The sequence below is a fragment of the Mastigoproctus giganteus genome, chromosome 8 (assembly GCF_048544385.1).
Source record: "Mastigoproctus giganteus isolate SK-2022 chromosome 8, ASM4854438v1, whole genome shotgun sequence".
In the NCBI taxonomy this organism is placed as follows: Eukaryota; Metazoa; Arthropoda; class Arachnida; order Uropygi; family Thelyphonidae; genus Mastigoproctus; species Mastigoproctus giganteus.
In genome coordinates, this window is record NC_143582.1 from 223,195,709 (window position 1) to 223,216,486 (window position 20,778).

At 37.3% G+C, this 20,778-nt stretch overlaps 1 protein-coding gene across 1 annotated transcript in view; it reads left to right on the forward strand.

Annotated features, from left to right (window-relative positions):
- The window catches only part of LOC150082363 (multidrug resistance-associated protein 1-like), a 266,340-nt gene that overhangs the window by 227,743 nt on the left and 17,819 nt on the right, over positions 1-20,778 (forward strand). The window contains exons 24-25 of the mRNA XM_090379234.1: positions 7,543-7,689; positions 12,098-12,256. Of these exons, the coding sequence (XP_090235360.1) occupies positions 7,543-7,689; positions 12,098-12,256 (306 nt within the window). The remainder of the gene's footprint in view (positions 1-7,542; positions 7,690-12,097; positions 12,257-20,778) is intronic.

Below are 20,778 nucleotides of genomic sequence, written 5' to 3' on the forward strand. Positions count from 1 at the left end.
GAGACTCTGTTAGAGATGTGTCATTAATTAACCTAACTGCCCTCTTCTGAATGGAATCTAGAAGCCTGAGAGAGATTTTGGGGGCACTGCCCCAGATGTGGGAACAATATTCCATGGTAGGGCGGATTTGCAATTGTACAGAGTAAACAGCTGCTTGGAATAAAAGTAATGCTTAGAGTGAAAGAGTTCTCCTCCCCAGTTTTTTTGATGCAGAGGAAGCAATATTTGTAAGGTGCTTATGCCAAGAGAGATTATAGAAGTCAGGGTAATCCCTAATAAAGATATATCAACTTGCCTAGAAATCAGAGTGGCATCAAAGATAAGCATAGGAGCAGAAGAATCCTTTTTGCAAGATATAAGACAGGACTGGGTTTTAGAAGGATTGAAATCGACTAAGTTATCTTTGCCCCACTGGAGAATTACCTGGAGATCAACATTTAAGGAACTGATTGTGGATATTTGAAAAGTTGAAGCTGTTTGAACAGGATAAGGTTTCACAAACTGGAAGGTGGAATGCAATGTACTGTCATCCACAAAACTATGAATAGGATTTCCAGTCAATGGAAGAAGGTCATTGATGTACAAGAGGAAAAGAGTGGGAGAAAGAACTGATCCTTAGTGAACACCAGCATTAGTGGGGAAGTTAGAAGACAGAGAGCCATCTACCATCGCCTGCAGTGAGCAGTCAGAGAGAATACTGGATACCCAACTAAAACCAAACAATGCATACAGTGATTCAGTGGAACTGTCATGGACTTCGTGCTAATTTAGATGAATTATTAGCATTAGCGGTGGCAAATGATGCAAAAAAGCAAGCTTATACAGCATCAGCCAAATAAAAAGATGTTTCACTTATTCATTCCCTCCAGTAATGTGTCTAGTTCTTCCTCGAATTTATTTAAGCTATCAACTAACACAACAACAGCTGGAAGTTTATTCCAGCAATCAATCACTTGTTGGCTAAAGGAAAACTTCTGTACATTTATTCTGCAACCATCCTTCCTCAATTTGAATTTGTGTCCACTTGTTTGCTGGCTGAGCAAGAGGAAGAATCCCATCAGCATTAAACTTGCTCAATCCATTCAAAGCCTTCAAAACCTCAATCAGATCAACTCACAAATGCCCAGTCTCCAGATGCTGCGATTTGCAGAACTGAAGCCTTTTTTATACCATCTACTAAGTTAATATAAGCCTGTTACAGTGTGCATACAAGAAACAAACCTAACAAATGCAATATCTATAACAATAAAACACTACACCAGTGTTTCTCAATCTTTTTACTCTCGTGGCACATTTTCCAAAGAAGAAAAATTTTGCGGCACACCTACGTAGTCATAGAAGAAGAAATTTCTAAATTTCGCGGCACACCCTTTGAGAAACACTGCACTACACCATGTATAGAAAAGTTAGAAACTCCTCTAATACATAGAGGAGTAGCACTCTTAGTGCACTTTTTTAATTCCCCTCTAGACATGTCCCCCTGCAAACATCTTTAGAGGCAATTTCAGTCCATGTTACCATTGCGATAACAATAACATTAGTTTCATTATATCTGTCCCAAAACTAATCTAAATCAGCAAGGGTAATAATCAAAAAATTTTTAGATAAACATAACCTAACTATTTTAAACAATGATGATCACACATATTTGCATCTATCATCTGGCTCAAACTCTGCTGTTGACCTTTCAGTATGTTTTCCAGTAATATTTCCTCTCATAGACTGGACAGTTACCGACAACCCTCGTGGTAGTGATCACTTTCTGAACTTATGTACTTTCTACACAAGTTCTCCTCTCCAGAGTAACGTTAGATCGATCTGGAAATCTGACACGGTTAACTGGACTAAATACCAAGAAATAGCTCGGTTAGATAGCTCCATCATTGCAACCCACACAATTGATTCTGCAGCAAGCTACAATACACAACAAATAATGACAGCAGCTGAATTTGCTATCCCAAAATCATCATCCAAAAATGTGTTGAAACGAAGCATGCAACAATGCTAAAAAAGAAAGGAATATTGGAATCTGTTTATTAAACATACAACCACAGCTAACCACCAACATTTTAAGAGAGCTAGAGCAAGTAAAAAAGAAGCATGGGCACAATATAGGATGTAGAGTTGCTAGAACGAGTACAGAGAAGGGCAACAAGATTGGTGCGAGGTACGAAGGGGTGCACTTACAAAGAAAGGCTTAAGTTCTGTGAGTTGCAGCATCTGGAGACTATGCACCTGCAAGGTGATCCAATTGAAGTGAATAAAGCCTTGAATAGTTTGAGCAGGCGCAATGCTGACTGGATACTTCCATTTGCTCAGACTAAGATCCTGAGCGGGCATAGATTCAAAAGTTTGCTTTAGCCAGTGGGTAGTTCATTGCTGGAACAGATTCCATCTGTTCTTGTGGAAGTTGATAGCTTAAATAAATTTAAGGCTAAACTAGACAAACATTTGGAGTGACCAGATGGGAACGGTTTTTTTTTTTTTTTAGCTAATGCTGTATAATATGCTTCAACTGGTCCTTGAGGTTGTCACAGACATTCTCTCAGATATGCCAGACAAGCTGTACTTGCTACCTGGGAGTCTTAAACGCTGATGGAACTGATATTCGGGTGACACTCAAGTCAAGTGGACCCAATTTCGGTGAAGTCTAGATGGTCTGTGACAGCCAAATCCTCTGCTGTGCTTTCACGATGGTGGGACTGTTAGTAATCCTGAGTGTAACCTCCATGCACAAGTACATGGTGGGTGACCACCCAGGTGTGAACCAACGTAAGCAGGGGTCGAGGTGTGGCACCCACACCACATGGAGGAATGCCACCCCTCTATGTTACCAGGCAGTACTAGGTGGTAGATGACTCTCATCAACCAGTGCAATACCACCACTTTCCTTATTGGAGGATTGAAGTGGTGGAACCCATGTTTAGTCTCTAGAACTAAGTTCCGGTCAACCCTTCCCTATCTCTTCCATCATGCAGTATGATCGATGAATTTTGAGGTTATGATGAACATCGTGGCGAGATCCAATATTCCTTACATTTCAAGGGTACAGCTCTAAAATGGTGTTCACAGGCCGGATGCTGCAACTTGCAGAAATTAAGCCTCTCCTGGTTAGGGGGAACCCTTTGTTCCTCTCACCAATCTTGTTCCCCTTCTCTGTACTCATTCTAGGAACTCTACATCCTTCCTAAAATGAGGCCTCCGGACCTGTACACAATACTCAAGGTGTGGCCTAACCATTGCCTTATACAAAGGTATAATCACCTCCTTGTCTCTGCTAGCAAAATTCCTATATATCATTGACAAAACTCCATGATCTGCTCTGGCTGCCCATCTGTACTGCTCAGAGAACTTCATATCCGACTGCACAATTACCCCGAGCTCTTTTTCATTCTCCACCTCCCGAGTGTAGTACCACTCAGTTGGTACATTTCTCTTGGGTTACTGCTACCCATATGCAGTACTTTACATTTGTCAATATTAAACTTCAGTTGCCACTTCTCAGATCATCTACCTAACTTTTCTAGATCCTGTTGCAGTAGCATACTGTCTTTACTATCATTAACAACCCTGCCAACCTTTGTATCATCTGCAAACTTGGACATTAAGCCTGATATACCTTCATCAATATCATTAATAAATAGACAAAACAACAATGGGCCAAGCACCAAACCCTGGGGGACTCCACTAATAACAGATTGTATGAGTGCTCTCCAGCATTCATATAATCTACCACTGACCATGATTGAATTGCACAGTGCACTTGCACAAAATGAAGAACAGTTCTCCAGGCCCTGATAGAATTTATTACACCATGATTTATCATTTAATGAGGAATGGTTAACTGCTCTTTTACAACTGTATAACAGAATTTTCTTAGAGGAATATTACCCTACTAGCTGTACCCTGCTAGCCTTCCCGAAACTAGGAAAAGACAACACAATCCAACAATTTGCCACCCAGTTTCTCTAACCAGTTGTCTGGAGAAAAACAGAAAATATAATTAATGTTAGTCTGACATGGTTTCTAGAGACTCAAAACATTCTGAAGCCAAGTCGGTATGGTTTTTGAAGAAGTAAATCTACGCTTTATCTCATTATCAAAGCCAAAACAAACATCTGGGATACTTTCCTCAGAAATTAGCACTTCGTCATGATATATGTTGATATCGGGAAAGCCTTTGATCCAACTTGGTGATATGAGATTCTTCCCGACTTACATAAATCTGGCCTTTGGGGATCATCACCCAAAATTTATTCGGAGCTTTCTAGGTAACAGATCCTTTCAAGTCTGATTCCATTCTCCACTGTGTCGAGCACCACACTGCCATCAGGATCGACTCTGTAACCAGACTATGCATCAATTATATCTGAGACTGTTGATGCATACCTGTATATCTTGCCACCTTGTGTCATTCTCAAAATGTGTGACTAATTGAAAGACGAACTACAAGACACCATTAACAGATAGTCTCTTTGGCCAAAAACAATGGATATCACCTTCCTAAACCGAAAACAACTGCTGTAAATTTTTGTCGTAAATGTACTTTACATCCTAATCCAGAGCTTCATTCGAATTCTCATGTTGCTTTCCAGCCTTGTACTAGATTTCTTGATTTAATACTTGATAAAAAATTAAACTTTCTAGAACATATAAAACATATTTGTACAATTTGTCATAGGAAACTAAATCTTCTCAGAGTAATTTCTTCTGCCATGCACAGAAGAAATGGCACAGATCGTTATGTGTTGCTACATCTCTACTGCTCGTTAATCAGAACCCCATTAGACTATGGGTTTCCTGCATATACCTCAGCCAGCTACCGGAATCGCTTGATCCTGTACCTGTGCGAAAGGCCCCCAGTGCACTGTGCATTGCACTGGAGGCCTTTCACACATCACCAATTTTAAGTTTCTATACGGAAACCTATGAACTACCTCTATACCTTCAACGACAAGTTCTGCTACTAAATTATGCAGCCTTCCACATCATCCATGTGGCAATATCTCTTCACACCAAAATGGGTGAACCTCTGTCAAACTAAACCATGGCTCAACAAACCATCTGTCATTAGGCTTCAAGCTTTAAACACATGCTGGGGCATGAACATGAATAACACGCTTTAGGATGCTAGCATGAAAACCCAGCCATGGCAAATGCCCCAATAAATATCGATAAACATTTTGAGAAATGGGTAAAGAATAACCTTTCAGATATCAACATTAGGCAATTACATCTGGCCCACTCCAATCATTTTAGAAGTTTTGTTCAGCTGTAATCCTGCTGAATGCCATCATCTCCAAACAACTCCCCTCAGAATGCAGTAGTTATACCTCAGAGTTATATGGTATCCTACTAGCTCTAGGAAATATAAAAGAAATCTCATATTCTCAATCCCTCATATATACCAATTCGTTAAGTGCTGTGAATGCTTTACAGTATACACTCCTCCAGTCATCCTCTGCTACAGAAAATTTGGGAAACAGTTAATAGAATTTCATGCACATTGTCAGCTCATAATTTTTTTGTTGGACCCCCAGATATGTTGGAATTCCAGGAAACAAACAGATAGATTTAGCTACCAAAAGTGCTTCAAATGTAATCTCAACTAATTTCAGGATTCCTTATATTGACCATAAATTCATCATCAAATGGATCCTTAAAGAACAGTGGCTACACATGTGGGAAGAACAAACAAATAGTAAACTTTTAAAATGAAGAGAGAACCCAAACAGTGGCAATCCAGCCTGATAGGAAATAGAAAGGAAAAAACTATACTAGCCAGATTACATATTGGTCATACATACCTCACTCACAGTTAAGTACTCACAAACGATAATGTCTCACAATGCAGTTACTGTTTATTCTCATTCACAGTAAAGCATATCATCATTCAATGCCTGCTATATCCAAGAGAATGGAAAACTGTCAACTCCTCACATTTCCATAATTACAATCAATTAACACCACAGAGTGAGTGTTATAGGAGATCATCAGAATATGAATGACTTTTTTGTTTTCCTAAAATCAATTGAAAAATATCATGCTATCTGAACAAGAAAAGCATATGAGGAAGATAGAAATCAGTGCATTATAGCCTCAGTTGCCAATGCACCATCAAACCCAGCAACAATACATATTTGAACTGTATCATTATTATCCATTCACAGTAAATCATCATACAGAAATACTGCTCTCTCAGATGATGTGTTGTAATCTACAATTTCATGGCTGTTGATGGAAATAAATGTGTCATGAAAAATAAAGTTTTCTTTCCTTATTCAATAATTATTATATTATTATTAAAATCAACTTTTTTTGTTATAACAGCAATAATCACATTTCAAAAATTAGCAATGTTTAGTTTGCTTTCCTTCAAATATATTTGCATATAATTTTACAAACTTGAAGTATAATAATGCCAGAGAGAGAAGTTTGTAGTCATATCATCCCCAGCTAGCCTTGATCACATTAAAGATAGTGATTACCAAAGGTATATCATATATATTAATTTGGCAAGCATGTTACAAGCTCTGTTATCGGTGAGGTATAACTATCATTCAATCCTGTCCCTGATTCGGCATATGCTTTTTTTTCTCTTGTTGTATCAGAATTTGACATCACTTCTGCTGAATCCCAAGCCATGTTGGGATTAGGTAATATGAATTACCTGATACCACTGCAAAATCAGCCATTCCCCTTGATTACTTTCACCTGTCCTATCCTCTATACAGACTATAGGCAGATAATATACAAATCTTATTGTGAATCAGTAATATATTCATAATATTACACCAAATTATATCTGGTTTAGTTTACAAATAAACTATACCGGATTAAACCTGTAATCGAGCAATGGCAGTTGTACGCAGGATCTGAAGTGAGGAAGTTGTTCTTGCTTGGCACCACATAGGTCACATCTGACATACTTGTTTCTGCTGAGGGTGGATAATCCACCTAAAACTCTTAGTGATTATTCATATTTTTATGGAATGTCCTGTTTATACTCAGACAGATTTTAGGTTACAGAGACACTATGTCTGACATTCTTAACTTTTTACAATCTGTTAATTTATGCACTCTTATTTGAATTTATCTTTTTATACTTTTGATATACATTTCCTTCTTCTGATGTGGTAACCTGTTTAGGTTACCAAATATATATATATATTTTTAAGTGCATTTCTTATCTCTTGACTTGGTGCAATATAGCCTTAGTTGCCAGTGCACCATAAAACAGCAAATATCCATCCATCCATCCTCCCTGGCTATAAACCTTAATTGTGATGCAAGTTAAGTAAAAAAAACATAAAACTTACTACAAAAAAATGCCAACATTTTACAAGCTCACAAGACTAGCGACTGTCACAGATAGTATTGTTTCCAGACATTTGTTTGTTCCCAAAACTGGTTATCTAATGTCCCGTTTTATAATAGGAAAGGTGGTATATCAAGACTTATATCAACATTTAGATGATTTAAAATAATTTAATGTGAATATGTAAATAGGAAATTTTATCAGTGCTTCATTTCATCTTATAGGCCCCATGGCACATTGAAGAAACAAGACCAAAGGATACTTGGCCTGATAATGGTACTATTGAATTCAAGAAGTACTCTACTAGATACAGAGAAGGCTTGGAGCTGGTGCTTAATGATATCACCTGTAATGTTGAGCCCAAACAAAGGGTATTTTATACTTTATGTAATTATGATTTGACCTATGCTTTCAACATTGTTTTTGTAAATTTTTTATTACTTCCATCAACTTTCAGTAAGTATTGTAATTTTAATATTTCATTATAACTTTTATGACTCTAAATGAACTGTTAATAAAACACAGTACACCACAATATTTACCTTAGTTATCTAGTATCACATTATGAAACCTCTGCTGGTTTCTTGATCATGTGCACAACTAACCAAGGTATTGTAAGGGGAGGTAGATGATGTCGTTAGGGAGCAATTGACTAAACTGAGCAGTGGCTAAACAGACAGACCAGATGTGCATTCAACCCTAACATCTAAAAATTGGTTATATTATATTTAAATTGTGTTAACATTATTTACAGAATAAACCTCAGTTTGGAATCCATCTCCTCTCCCCCAAAAAAATTAAATGAATCCATCTCCCCCCCCCCAAAATTAAATGAATGAATAAATAAATAAACATAATACATTTTTTTTTATGCCTTTATCCTTGTAACTGTAATGTTAAATTTGGTTACCAAATAATTTATCCATAATACTTTTATATCTTTCTCCATATCTCTTTTTATTGTTTTGCCATTAAATTTTCTTATGAATTTGACATCTTTAACTTTCCTTTAGATGATATTTTGTCCCTTGACCCAAATTATTTAAATTATAAGCATTAAGGCATCTATAATTTTGATTATAAAGAATTCTAGATGGAAGATTCAAACACCATGTTGCTAAAAGTGCATATCTACCTGTGCAGATGTACACAGTTATATTTATGCATACCTGGAAACTTTTAGTATCAGTATTTGTATTAGCAATGGCCACATGGTGCAAGGAAGCCTGTGACTTATGCTGCACCAGCCAAAAAAAAAAATAAATAAATAAATAAAACAAAATAAAATAATAATAATAAGAAAAAAATTTTAAAAAAATAATTAATAACAGAAAAATAAATAGACAACCTATGTGTTTCCCTCCTCCCATAGGTAATTATCCAGCTGACCTTTGAATTTCCCAAAACTGTCAGCTTCAATCACCCATGTAGGTAACTTATTCCAGTAATCGCTGGCTAAAATAAAACTTCCTGCAATCGAGTCTAAACATCTTCCCCGTAACTTGAAATTATAGTCCCTAGTTCTAGAATCATTTATAACCATGAAAATTTCATCCTCATTAATTTTACTTATGCCTCTCAGAGCCTTAAGCACCTGTCAAGTCTCCTCTAAGGTGCCTAGTCTCCAAGCTCTGCAACCCACATATTCGAGTCTGGTTGAAGTAAACCAGAAAAAAATCAAAACTAAAATTACATTTGCTAAATACGTAAGCACACATGATTTCCTGCCCAATTGGTTTTGATTTACTTTCCTGCTTCACGAATAATTCATCTTGACTTTGGCGAAGGATTGTATTTTAATTTCTTTTATGTTTGATTGAGGTCAGCTTTTTTTTTTTTTTTTTTCTCAAAAAGAACAGAACAGAGTACAGTTCATCTGTGAATAAACTAAATGCTGATGGTTTCCTTACTCTTTCTTTAGCAACACACTTAAGGAGACAAATTAAAATAGGATGGCTGCAGAATGTGTGGAAATTTACTTTTAGCCAGAGACTGATTGATTTTGGGAGCAAATGTCTACCTGGCTTTGTGGAAGTGGATAATTTAAATAAATTTAACGAACAATTAGAAAAATTGCTAGAGGGGGTATACAGATGAGGTGGATAGTTTTTTGGGGTTTTTTTTTTTTGTGACCAGTGTTGTATCATTCACCTTCTTACATCATTTGCCACTACTAATACTAATAATATCAGATAAAACAGAGTCCATTTTGGTTTAAAATGCAGAAAATTATCTTTACTATGAATGGACATTTGTGCAGACTTCCTGAGGAGAGTGAAGAAGGTTACTGTTGTATTTTACATCAAGTTAGTAAATGAAAAAACTCATTGTTTTGCATAAATTTTGAGGGTATGTGTATTTTAATACTTTGAGGAATTTTACTAAAGAATGTTTTTGTAATATCTTTTAATTTGGAATGCATGCATACTTTTAGAACAAATGAAGCAAATTCCACCAATAAGCCCTCCCAGAAGTCAAACTTCTCCAACTTCTTATTCTGATGATCTTTAAGTCCTCTTCTATCTCATCCATCCATCTTTTTTGCAATCTTCCTCTTACCCTCCTCCCGGTAGGTTACCATTTCATTATACTCTTAGTTGTTCTGCTGTCATCCATTCTCATAACATGTCCCAACCAGGCAAGTCTCTGGCTTTTCACAAATCTGACAATGTCCACACCCTGACTAAGTTGGTCAAGTTCATGATTCATCCTGATCCACCAGGATCCATCAACGTCTTGTATGGGCCCAAACACTTTTCATAAAATTCTGTGCTTACGCACTCTCAATGACTGCTCATCTTTACTCATTAATGTCCAAGCATCACAACCATATGTCACAACTGGTCTAATAAGGCTTTTGTATATTCTTCATTTTAAATGTCTGTTCAATACTCTGGACTTCATTAGTTTTCCATGTGCATAGAAACATCTGTTTCCACTCAGAATACAGGACGTAATTTCATTAGTAATAGAGTTGAACTGGTTTATCTGCGAACCTAGGTAGGTAAAATTCTGCACATGCTCAAATGAGAAGCCATGTTCTTCAATTTTCTATGTTATCTGCTGTTCTCTGGACTTTCATATATTTTGTTTTTACTTCATTTATCCTAAGTCCTCTTCTTTGTGCTTCACTATCCAGCCTAGCCGCTGTTTCTTCCAGTGCTCCTTTAGCCCTACTGATAATAGCGACATCATCAGCATATGCACAGAAGAAGAAATGAAGCAAGTAACTTTAAAATACAGTTCATGATGACATATATTTATTGTATTTCGTAATGAAATGTAATTTTTCATTGTATGGCATCATCATTATTAATTCAGAAGAAAAATTCTGGAATAACAATCTTGAAACATCAATTTATTTAAATCTTATGTGTATACAATGTAGGGTGTGTTATTTTAAATTTTAATTTGTTCCTGTTCTCCACATTTTGTTAAATTCATATCTTCATAATTGTAGAAATTCTAAGACAGTTTGTGTCGGGGCTTCCACAATATTGTAATTCTGTTATTTGGTTAAAAATTTTGACTGATGCATTTCGTAGCACACTTAGTGTGCTGAATGCTCTGTACAGATCAAATAATTGTTTTATCTCTCTCCCCCCATCCCCACATAATATGAGTAAGTGCATTAACAAATTGTTATTTGAGCAGACACTGGCTACAGTCTTGGAAATATAAGCCTAAGAATGGATAAATGTCAAGACAGTTGAATTCTAAAGATTTAAAAAAAAAAAAAAGAAAGAAAGAAAGGGAAGAAGCCCAAGCTTATACTTATTTTCTACATTTGTTCATAATTGTTACATCTATTTATATGTTTTTAAAACCACTTTAAAGGTATAATGAAAATAAAAGAAAAAATAATAATTCTACTAAAAAAAAAAAAAAAAAGCATTAAGTAAAGAAGAAGTACTATTTTAATGCAGGTATTGAAATAGTACCCTGCTTCTTCACTTGATTTCTGCATCAGGCCAACACAGCTTACTAATAGAAGTTTTATTATTACATGTAATGCAAGTTATGTTTTTAATTGAAGTTTCTCCTCTAAACACCATTTGGTTGCTTGTATAGATTTGAAGCAATTATTCACTGCTCAACATAGGGTTGATAATTGAGATTACCTGTTGTTTGAAGATGGAACCAGATAACTCCAAACTTGGTCAAAACAGTACCTTCTAGTTTTTAATGAATAATAGATTCACCTACAGGTTATTTTATTAAAATAATATTATTTATTTTATGTAAATTCATGAATAAACATGGTTGTTTTTAAAGAGCCTAACCTCAAACTCTGTCACTGGCACAGGAGGGATAGTATGGTCTTTAATAAGTAATGATAGATATGTTATCACATCAAGCTAAACTTAATACAGTTGGCTACATTTTGAGATTTTGTGGAACCTCATCTTCAGCCCTCTAAACAGTGGGTTGTTTGTACAGGAACAGACTATGTTTAGGAACCTGAAGACTGTGTTCGGTAGAACCTTGAAATACATCCAACTGCATTAAGTACAGATTGATGTGATAAGACCCCAATCTTAAAATTTACTCACTTAGTTTAACAGTGTATTTATTTTGCAACTTTAAAAATTTTCTTAATCTAAAATGTGTATTAATAATATGTATATTGTTAAAATATTTGAAAAAAAATTTATAAAAAATTCATTATACAAAACTGCATTAGCTCTGAATTTTAAACACCTTTCTGCCTTCAGAAATGAAAGTCTCTGTGGTAGTTGAATACAAATAAATAAAAATATTTTCATGTAATAATTCCAGGTTGGAATAGTAGGTAGAACAGGAGCAGGTAAATCTTCATTAACACTTGCCCTATTCCGAATCATTGAGGCTGTTGGAGGAAAAATCAGCATTGATGGTATTGATATCTCAAAAATTGGGCTACATGATCTACGTTCTAAACTCACTATCATTCCTCAGGTTAGTACAGTTTATTTAAAATGATAGTGATTGATTTTGATGTGTTTGACAGTTGAAGCAATTCTTTAAGTGAAACACTGAAGTTTGATGTTCAGGATGATGCTGAATGATTTATTTTGAGGAAAAAACCGTACTCAATATGTTGATTTTATTTTAAAATAATGTTGTCATTGTATCCCCCCCCCCATTTGGACTTTGATAGCTTGTATAATTAAATTTCTGTCCATTGCATCATAGCTAATTAGATGGATAAAACACAAGGCTGAACGAGTGGGTAAAGTACCTGCCCGGCAACCCAAAGGTCGCGGGTTCGATTCCCGCCTCGGGCTTGGATCAAAGTACTGCAAAAACCTTGGGAGGTGCAATATGGCCACAGAAGCCGATGCGCCAACAACTACCAAAAAAAAAAAAAAAAAAAAAAAAACAAGGCTGAAAAGCTCCTTATAAGATTGTGGTTATGTAAAAATATTAAATACAGTCGGACCTCTCTTTAACTTCCATATAGTGAATTTTTCTATGTAGCAAACATTTTTGATTTTTACATTGAAAATAGTTTCTGTATAACGAAAAAAATTTCCATATAACGAACTGATTACGAGAGACCTGGGTACGCATTGTTCGCACCTCTGGCCTTTAGGAAATAGCACTGACTGTAGAAAGCACAAATTAAGAGCTAAAAGGATTAAGAATTAATCAATATAGCTTTTAATAGCTAAAGGGTTTAATTCTTAAGAGCATTCCGCAATTTAGTGTTGCCCGTAAAGCCATTACTGTACCAAGAAGTTGCACTGGTCAATTGCTATGCATGTGTTGACCACAGTTATTGGCAAAGATTAAGACATATTCCCAACAGGGATATTGGCTCTGGTCAACCTGTTTTCTATTGTAAGCACCCTATTAGAGAATTAGGAGAGAGTGATTTTCCTTTATCCCGGAAATTCATCTGTTGTTTTGCAGAAATGAGTCATCCACACTTTCACTAAATTTCACCTGTCTCTATATGGTAGATGCAAGTGGTCACTAAATCAGTTTTGTTTTAGCTTCTGTGCAAGTAACCGTACAATGTCTAAGAGGAAGTCTTTGAGTCTAGTGAAAAGAGTAGAAGTGGTTAATAGTGTAGATCAGGGCATTAGAAATAAAAGAAATTGCTTTAAAATTTGGTATCTCTGTCATTAACAAATTCACAAAGGGGGATCGAAGGGTGACACGAGTAATTACAGACCAGTTAGTTTAACTACTGTTCCGGGTAAAATAATGGAGTCATGGTTAAAGATGCATTGCAGGATCATCTAGACAAGACTGCAGCAATAATTCAGACACAGCATGGGTTTGTTAAGGGAAAGTCTTGTCTGACAAATTTGATAGGATATTATGATGTGGTTACAAAGGAACTGGATGCAAAAAATAATTTTGATATCATATATTTGGATTTCAGGAAAGCTTTTGACACTGTTGTGCATGGAAGACTATTGTACAAATTGGAGCAGAATGGTATTAAGGGTAAGTTGCTACAATGGATAAAAGGATGGTTAAGTGGGAGAAGACAGAGGGTGGTAATCAGTGGGTACTGCTCTTCTTGGACTAATGTTATTAGTGGAGTCCCACAGGGTTCGGTGTTAGGTCCACTGTTGTTTTGTATATTTATCAATGATATTGATGAAGGTATATCAGGCTTAATGTCGAAGTTTGCAGAAGATACAAAGGTTGGCAGGGTTGTTAATGACAGTAATGGCAGTGTGCTACTGCAACAGGATCTAGATAATTTGGGCAGATGGGCTAAGAAGTGGCAACTGAAGTTTAATCTTGACAAATGCAAAGTACTGCATATGGGTAGAAGTAACCCCAGAGAAACGTACCAACTGTGTGGTACTACACTTAAGGTGGTAGAAAATGAAAAAGACCTGGGAGTAATTGTGCAGTCAGATATGAAGTTCTCTGAGCAATGCAGACAGGCTGCCAGGGCAGGTCATGGGGTTTTGTCAATGATATATAGGAATTTTGCTAGCAGGGAAAAGGAGGTGATTATCCCTCTGTATAAGGCAATGGTCAGGCCACGTCTTGAGTACTGCGTACAGGTCTGGAGGCCTCATTTTAGGAAGGATGTAGATTTACTTGAGCGTGTACAGAGAAGGGCAACAAGATTGGTGAGGGGAATGAAGGGATCCTCTTACCAAGAGAATCTTAAGTTCTGCAAATTGCAGTGGCTGGAGACTAGGCACCTGCGCGGTGATCTGATTGAGGTGTATAAGGCCTTGAATGGGTTGAGCACGCTGAGTTCTGATGGGATCCTTCCACTTGTTCAGATTACGAACCTAAGGGGGCATAAATTCAAATTAAGAAAAGACAGATGTAGATTAGATGTGCGGAAATTTGCCTTTAGCCAGTGGGTGGTTAATTGCTGGAACAAACTTCCATCTGTCGTTGTGGAAGTTGATAGGTTGAATAAATTTAAGGAGGAACTGGACAGGCATTTGGAGGGAATGGTGTGATTTTTTTTTTTTTTTTTTTTTTTTGGCTGATGCTGCATAAGCTCATACACTTGCTTTCTTGCATCAAATGCCACTGCTGCTACTATTACTACTACTATTAGTGACACGGTTTTTCAGAATATGAACCATTCTGAAAAACCATGTTTTAATTCTCAAACTGTTTGAGGAAGGAAGACTCAGTTGGAAGCGTGCAAAATTATGCTTGTTTGAAGATGTAGATGAAGCCATTTTTAAGTGGGTGAAGTTGATTCGAGATCAAAACATGCTGATATCAGGGCTATTAATAAAAGAAAATGCTATGGAGTGCACAACTTTACTGGGGCATAAAACATTCCAAGCCAGCTCTGGTTGGCTGGTCAAATTTAAAAAACGCCATCTCTTACTCGAAAAAGTTATTTCTGGTGAAAGTGGGGTTGTAATTGAAGAAGACTGTACCCATTGAAAAGACACAGTTTTGAAAAAAAATTATGGTCTATGAGCCCAAACTGCAGCCATTATCAACCCACTGCAGGATGGAAGCCTCCTCAACAATTCGTGTTTGAGGGAAATGGACCATAATCTGCCACGCTGGTCCAGTGCGGGTTGGCAGATCGACCGTATTTAGCAGTCAGGGCTTGAATCCCGGTCTACTCAAAGAGCATGTTCTACAGCACTCCCACTCGTTTGGTGCACTATGGCCATAGTTGCTGATGCGCCTAATAAATCCCGAAACAAACAAACAAACAAACAAAAAATCCCATTCGGCTGCAGGAGCAGTCTTTTTTTTTTTTTTTTTCCCTTTAACGAGCACAAAGGCATATTCAACATTGATGAAATCTATTGTTCAGGTCTATGTTTTAAATGTTAGCCGAACAAGACAGACTTTTAAAGGCGATAAATGTCTAGGTGATAAAAATAGCAAGGAGAGAAGATGGTGCAAATATGGCTGGTAATGAAAAATTGAAGCTTTTGGTAATAGGCAAAAGTAAACAACCCCGATGTTTCAAATGAGTAAAGTCGTTAGAGTTGGACTACAACTAACAAAAAAGCTTAAATGACAAGTGAAATTTTTGAACAGAGGATTTTAAATTTCGATAGAAAGATGATGAAAGAAAACATAAAAATCGATTTGATTGTTGACAAATGCCCACCTTCAGTTGGTAATTTCAAAACTAACAAGTGTGAAGCTTGTTTTCTTCCCTCCGAATACCTCGTCTAAACTGCAGCCAATGGACCATGGCATTATCAAGAATTTGAAAATGCACATACTGAAAAAAATTATACTGAGAATAGAAACCAACCAACCTATAGATTCTGTTATAGATTTGCGGATGTGCATATCAAAGTTGGCAAAAGTTTGGAGTCAAGATGTGATGGAAACAATGATTACGAATTTTTTCACAAAAGCAGGTTTTACTAAAACGCCAATTAACAGCGATGAAAGGGATGAACTGTCACAAGACATTGAGCAATCGTGGGAAGAACTCCAAGCAAGAGGTTTGGTCAGTGGAGAAATTGTTCTTGAAGAATCTTTAGGAGTTGATAATGATGTCATAGTAGCTGAATATCAAAGTGATTCCAACATTTTGGAGAGTATGTGCTAGAATTTCAGTGCTTAAACAAATGCAAACATTTTTATGAACGATGTACAGTAGAATGCAGCATACAACAAAAAATAACCAAATATTTTAAGACATAATTCTTAAATTAAATGTGTACTAATATATTGTTAGTACGAACCAGAGCTATAATGCTCAATACGTTAAACATTGATATCAATATTTATAAAAGAATAAGAGAAGTTTACCTCACTATGATATGTAGATTGGTCCTTGAGGTTGTCACAGACATTCTCTCAGATATGCCAGACAAGCTGTACTTGCTACCTGGGAGTCTAAAACGCTGATGGAACTGATATTCAGGTGACATTCAAGTCAAGTAGACCCAATTTTGGTAAAGTCCGGATGGTCTCTGACAGCCAAATCCTCTGCTTGCACCTTCACGGTGGTGAGACTGTTAGTAATCCTGGGTATAACCTCCATGCACAAGTACATGGTGGGTGACCACCCAGGTGTGAACCAACGTAAGCAGGGGTCGAGGTGTGGCACCCACACCACATGGAGGAATTCCGCCCCTCTGTGTTACCAGGCAATACTAGGTGATAGATGACTCTCATCAACTGGTGCAATACCACCACATTGCTTATTGGAGGCTTCAAGTGGTGAAACCCATGTTTAGTCTCCAGAGCTAAGTTCCGGTCAATGCTTCCCCAACTCCTCATTAATGCAGTATGACTAACGACTTTTGAGGTTATGATGAACTTCGTGGAGAGATCCAATCTTCCTTACATTTCGAGGGTACAGCTCTAAAACGGTGTTCACAGGCCAGCCACTAGTTAGTACACCGGACCGAACCTATTGGTAACTCATTAGGAGGCTTCTCGATCAGCTAGTGTATCTTGCTACCTCTGCTCTGCCAGATAGTGACTGGAGGGAGTCCGAGTAGTGTGTATGCGGGTGGCATTGTCGAGGCCACGTTATGTCAAGGATCTGGGTATATTCTTACCATGTCCCAAAATTTTCATTACTTCATACAGCACGTCCCTCACCACTTTTCCTTACTATTGATTACACCATGAATTGTCAAACTAATGGAGTAAGCTCATCTGAAAAAGATCTAAACCTCCCATACACTTCCTAGTTCATTTAACAAATATATGTGGTCTCAATTCTAATCTCAACGATGTCCATTTCCACTTGCAGTCTGCCAAACCCCATCTACTTTTTCTGAAAGAATCTCGGTTATCAGTTGATTCAACTACTGCTCATATCAGTTGCCCAAATTATTCGCTGTATGATTCCTTTTGCCTCAAAGGTGGTACTTGTGCATATGTCCGTTCCGATATTCCCTGTCAGAGACTTGGTAATTTGGAATCTCCTCTTTTCGTTCTTCTCTGGCTTAAAATCTCTCTACCTCATTGTGTCAAATTCATCTGTTGTCTCTACTGTTCTCCCAGCTCCACTAATCACTTGGAGCTCTTTGACTTTCTCTCTTTGCAACTTGACTTTCTTGAGTTCAACTTTCCTAACAGTGAGGTAATTTTCCTTAGTGATTTTAATGTTCACAACTCCAGCTGGCTTCCATTTTCTAGTCACACCGACCCAGCTGGTCAAGATGCTGAGGCTTTTGCAATTTCTAATGACCTTGCACAAATTGTTCATTTACCTACAAGAGTACCGGACAGTTCCAATCATAAAGCAAACACACTTGATCTTTTTTCTCACAAACAACCCTTCTTAATACACGGTCGAAGTGAGTGGTCTTTTAGGTATCTCAGATCACAACTTGGTGATTGTCTCTTCTCCAATGAAGCCTTTATCTCATGGCTATTCCCAACCACGTATTGTTTAGCATTACAAGAATGCAAAATGGGATGACCTGCAAGACTTCTTTTCTTCTTTTCCTTGGTCGCATTACTGTTTCAAAAGTTCTGATGTCAACGTTTGCTCAGATCGTGTCAGTGAAATTATTCTTGCAGGAATGGAATCCTTTATCCCACATTCCACTTTAAAATCCTGTCCTTTATCTAAACCTTGGTTTTCCAATAAATGTGCTAAGGCTGTTCAAGAGAAGAATGTTGTATATCGTAATTGGCTTGTTTCTAATTCTTCAGTTTCATTTTCTGCCTACACCAAAGCTCGCAACAATTGTAAAGCAGTTATTAATCGGTCCAAACTAGAGTTTGAAAAGGCTAGAGTAGAAAACTTGCTTCTTGCCCTAATGGTAGCCGAGCATTCTGGTCTCTTGCAAAAGCTATTTGCCGCAACTTTTGCCCATCTCTGCTTCCACCTCTGTCCAAACTAGATGGTTCTGTTGTCACTTCAGCAAAGGATAAAGCTGACCTACTAGCATCCCATTTTTCTTCCAGCTCATGTATTAATGATCTTGGTAAAACACCTCCCACCATTCCCAACACGCTCCATTCAATGCCTCCTGTGGTCTTCCGTCAAAAAGGATATCAGAAGGATTTTGATGAATCTTGATGCTAAGAAAGCTCCAGGTCCCGATGGTATTTCTCCACTTGTTCTCAAAACCTGTGCTCCTGAACTTACTTATGTTCTTTGCCACCTTTTTTCACTTTCTTATTCCAAAGGTGTTTTTTCCTCTGCTTGGAAATTTGCTCATATCCAGCCAGTTCCTAAAAAGGGTGACAAATCCCTCCCATCCAATTATCGTCCCATTGCAATTACTTCTACTCTTTCTAAAGTAATGGAGAAATCAATTAACCGCCAACTCTTAAACTACCTAGAAACCTTCTGTCTGATCAACGATCGCCAGTATGGATTCCGTCAGTGTCGATTCACTGATGATATTCTGGCTTATGTTACCCATTTATGGACTAATTCAATATAAAGGTTAGGTGAAAGACAAGTAGTTGCTCTTAACATCTCAAAGGCTTTTTTTTTTTTTTTTTATGTGAACCTCGAACACGAGAGGTATTAGAACCTATAGTACTTAGTACCGTGCTGGGGTTGGAGGTTGAGAAGACGAAAGAAGATATTTGTTGACATTGGACTTGAACTTCTGTAGATTGTAATTTTCAAGAAATATGAAGGAAGGTTGTTCCAGAAAACGGCAGTTGAATGAATAAATGAGGAAGATGAAAACTTCGTTCTGTGGGTTTGAAGTTGGACAGTAAATGGATGTTGGCTGGTGGCAGCACGTGTTCGGACTGTTTTGAAAGAGAGAGTGGAAATTATAGAAGCCAGTTCAGAAGAACAGTGCCCATGGAAGTATCTGTAGAAGAGGCATGCAGCAGAAACAGTACGTCTATGAGAAAGCGAGTGGAGAGACTCTGTTAGAGATGAATCATTAATTAACCTAACTGCCCTCTTCTGAATGGAATCAAGAAGCCTGAGAGAGATTTTGGGTGCACTACCCCAGATGTGGGAACAATATTCCATGGCAGGGTGGATTTGTGATTATACAGAGTGAGCAGCTGTTTGGAAGAAAAGTAACACCGAGAGCGAAAGAGAAAACCAAGTTTTTTAGATGCAGAGGAAAGAATATTTGTAATGTGCTTGTGCCAAGAGAGATTAGAAGTCAGGGTAATCCTCAAAAGAGATATATCATTTTGTCTAGAAATCGGAGTGTCACTAAAGATAAGCATAGGGGCAGAAGAATCCTTTTTGCGAGATATAAGACAAGACTTGGTTTTAGAAGGGTTGAAATCAACTAAGTTGTCTTTGCCCCACTGGAGAATTACCTGAAGATCGGCATTTAAGGAATTGGTAGCAAATTTTCGAAAAATTGAAGCTGATTGAGCAGGACAAGGTTTCTCAAAATGGAAAGTGGAATGCAATGTGCTATCATCGGCAAAACTATGGATAGGATTTCCAGTCAATAGAAGAAGGTCATTAATATACAAGAGGAAAAGAGTGGGGGAAAGAACTTAACCTTGGGGGACACCAGCATTAGTGGAGAAGTTAGAAGACAGAGAGCCATCTACCATCACCCTCAGTGAGCGATGAGAGAGAAAACTGGATAACCAATTACTAAAAACAGTTGACAAACCATAAGATGGAAGCTTGTTTAGAAGACCTTTATGCCGAACATGATCAAAAGCCTTTGAGATGTCGAGAGCAACTACTTGTGTTTCACCGAACCTTTCCATTGAATTAGTCCATAAATGGGTAACATAAGCCAGAATATCACCAGTGTATTGACACTGACGGAATCCATACTGGCAATCATTGACCAGGCGGAAGGTTTCAAGGTAGTTTAAGAGTTGCGGTTAATTGATTTCTCCATTACTTTAGAAAGAGTAGAAGTAATTGCAATGGGACGATAATTGGATGAGAGCGATTTGTCACCCTTTTTAAGAACTGGCTGGATATGAGCAAATTTCCAAGCAGAAGGAAAAACACCTTTGGAAAAAGAAAGTGAAAAAAGGTGGCAAAGAACATAAGTAAGTTCATGAGCATAGGTTTTGAGAACAAGTGGAGAAATACCATCAGGATCTGGAGCTTTCTTAGCATCAAGATTCATCAAAAT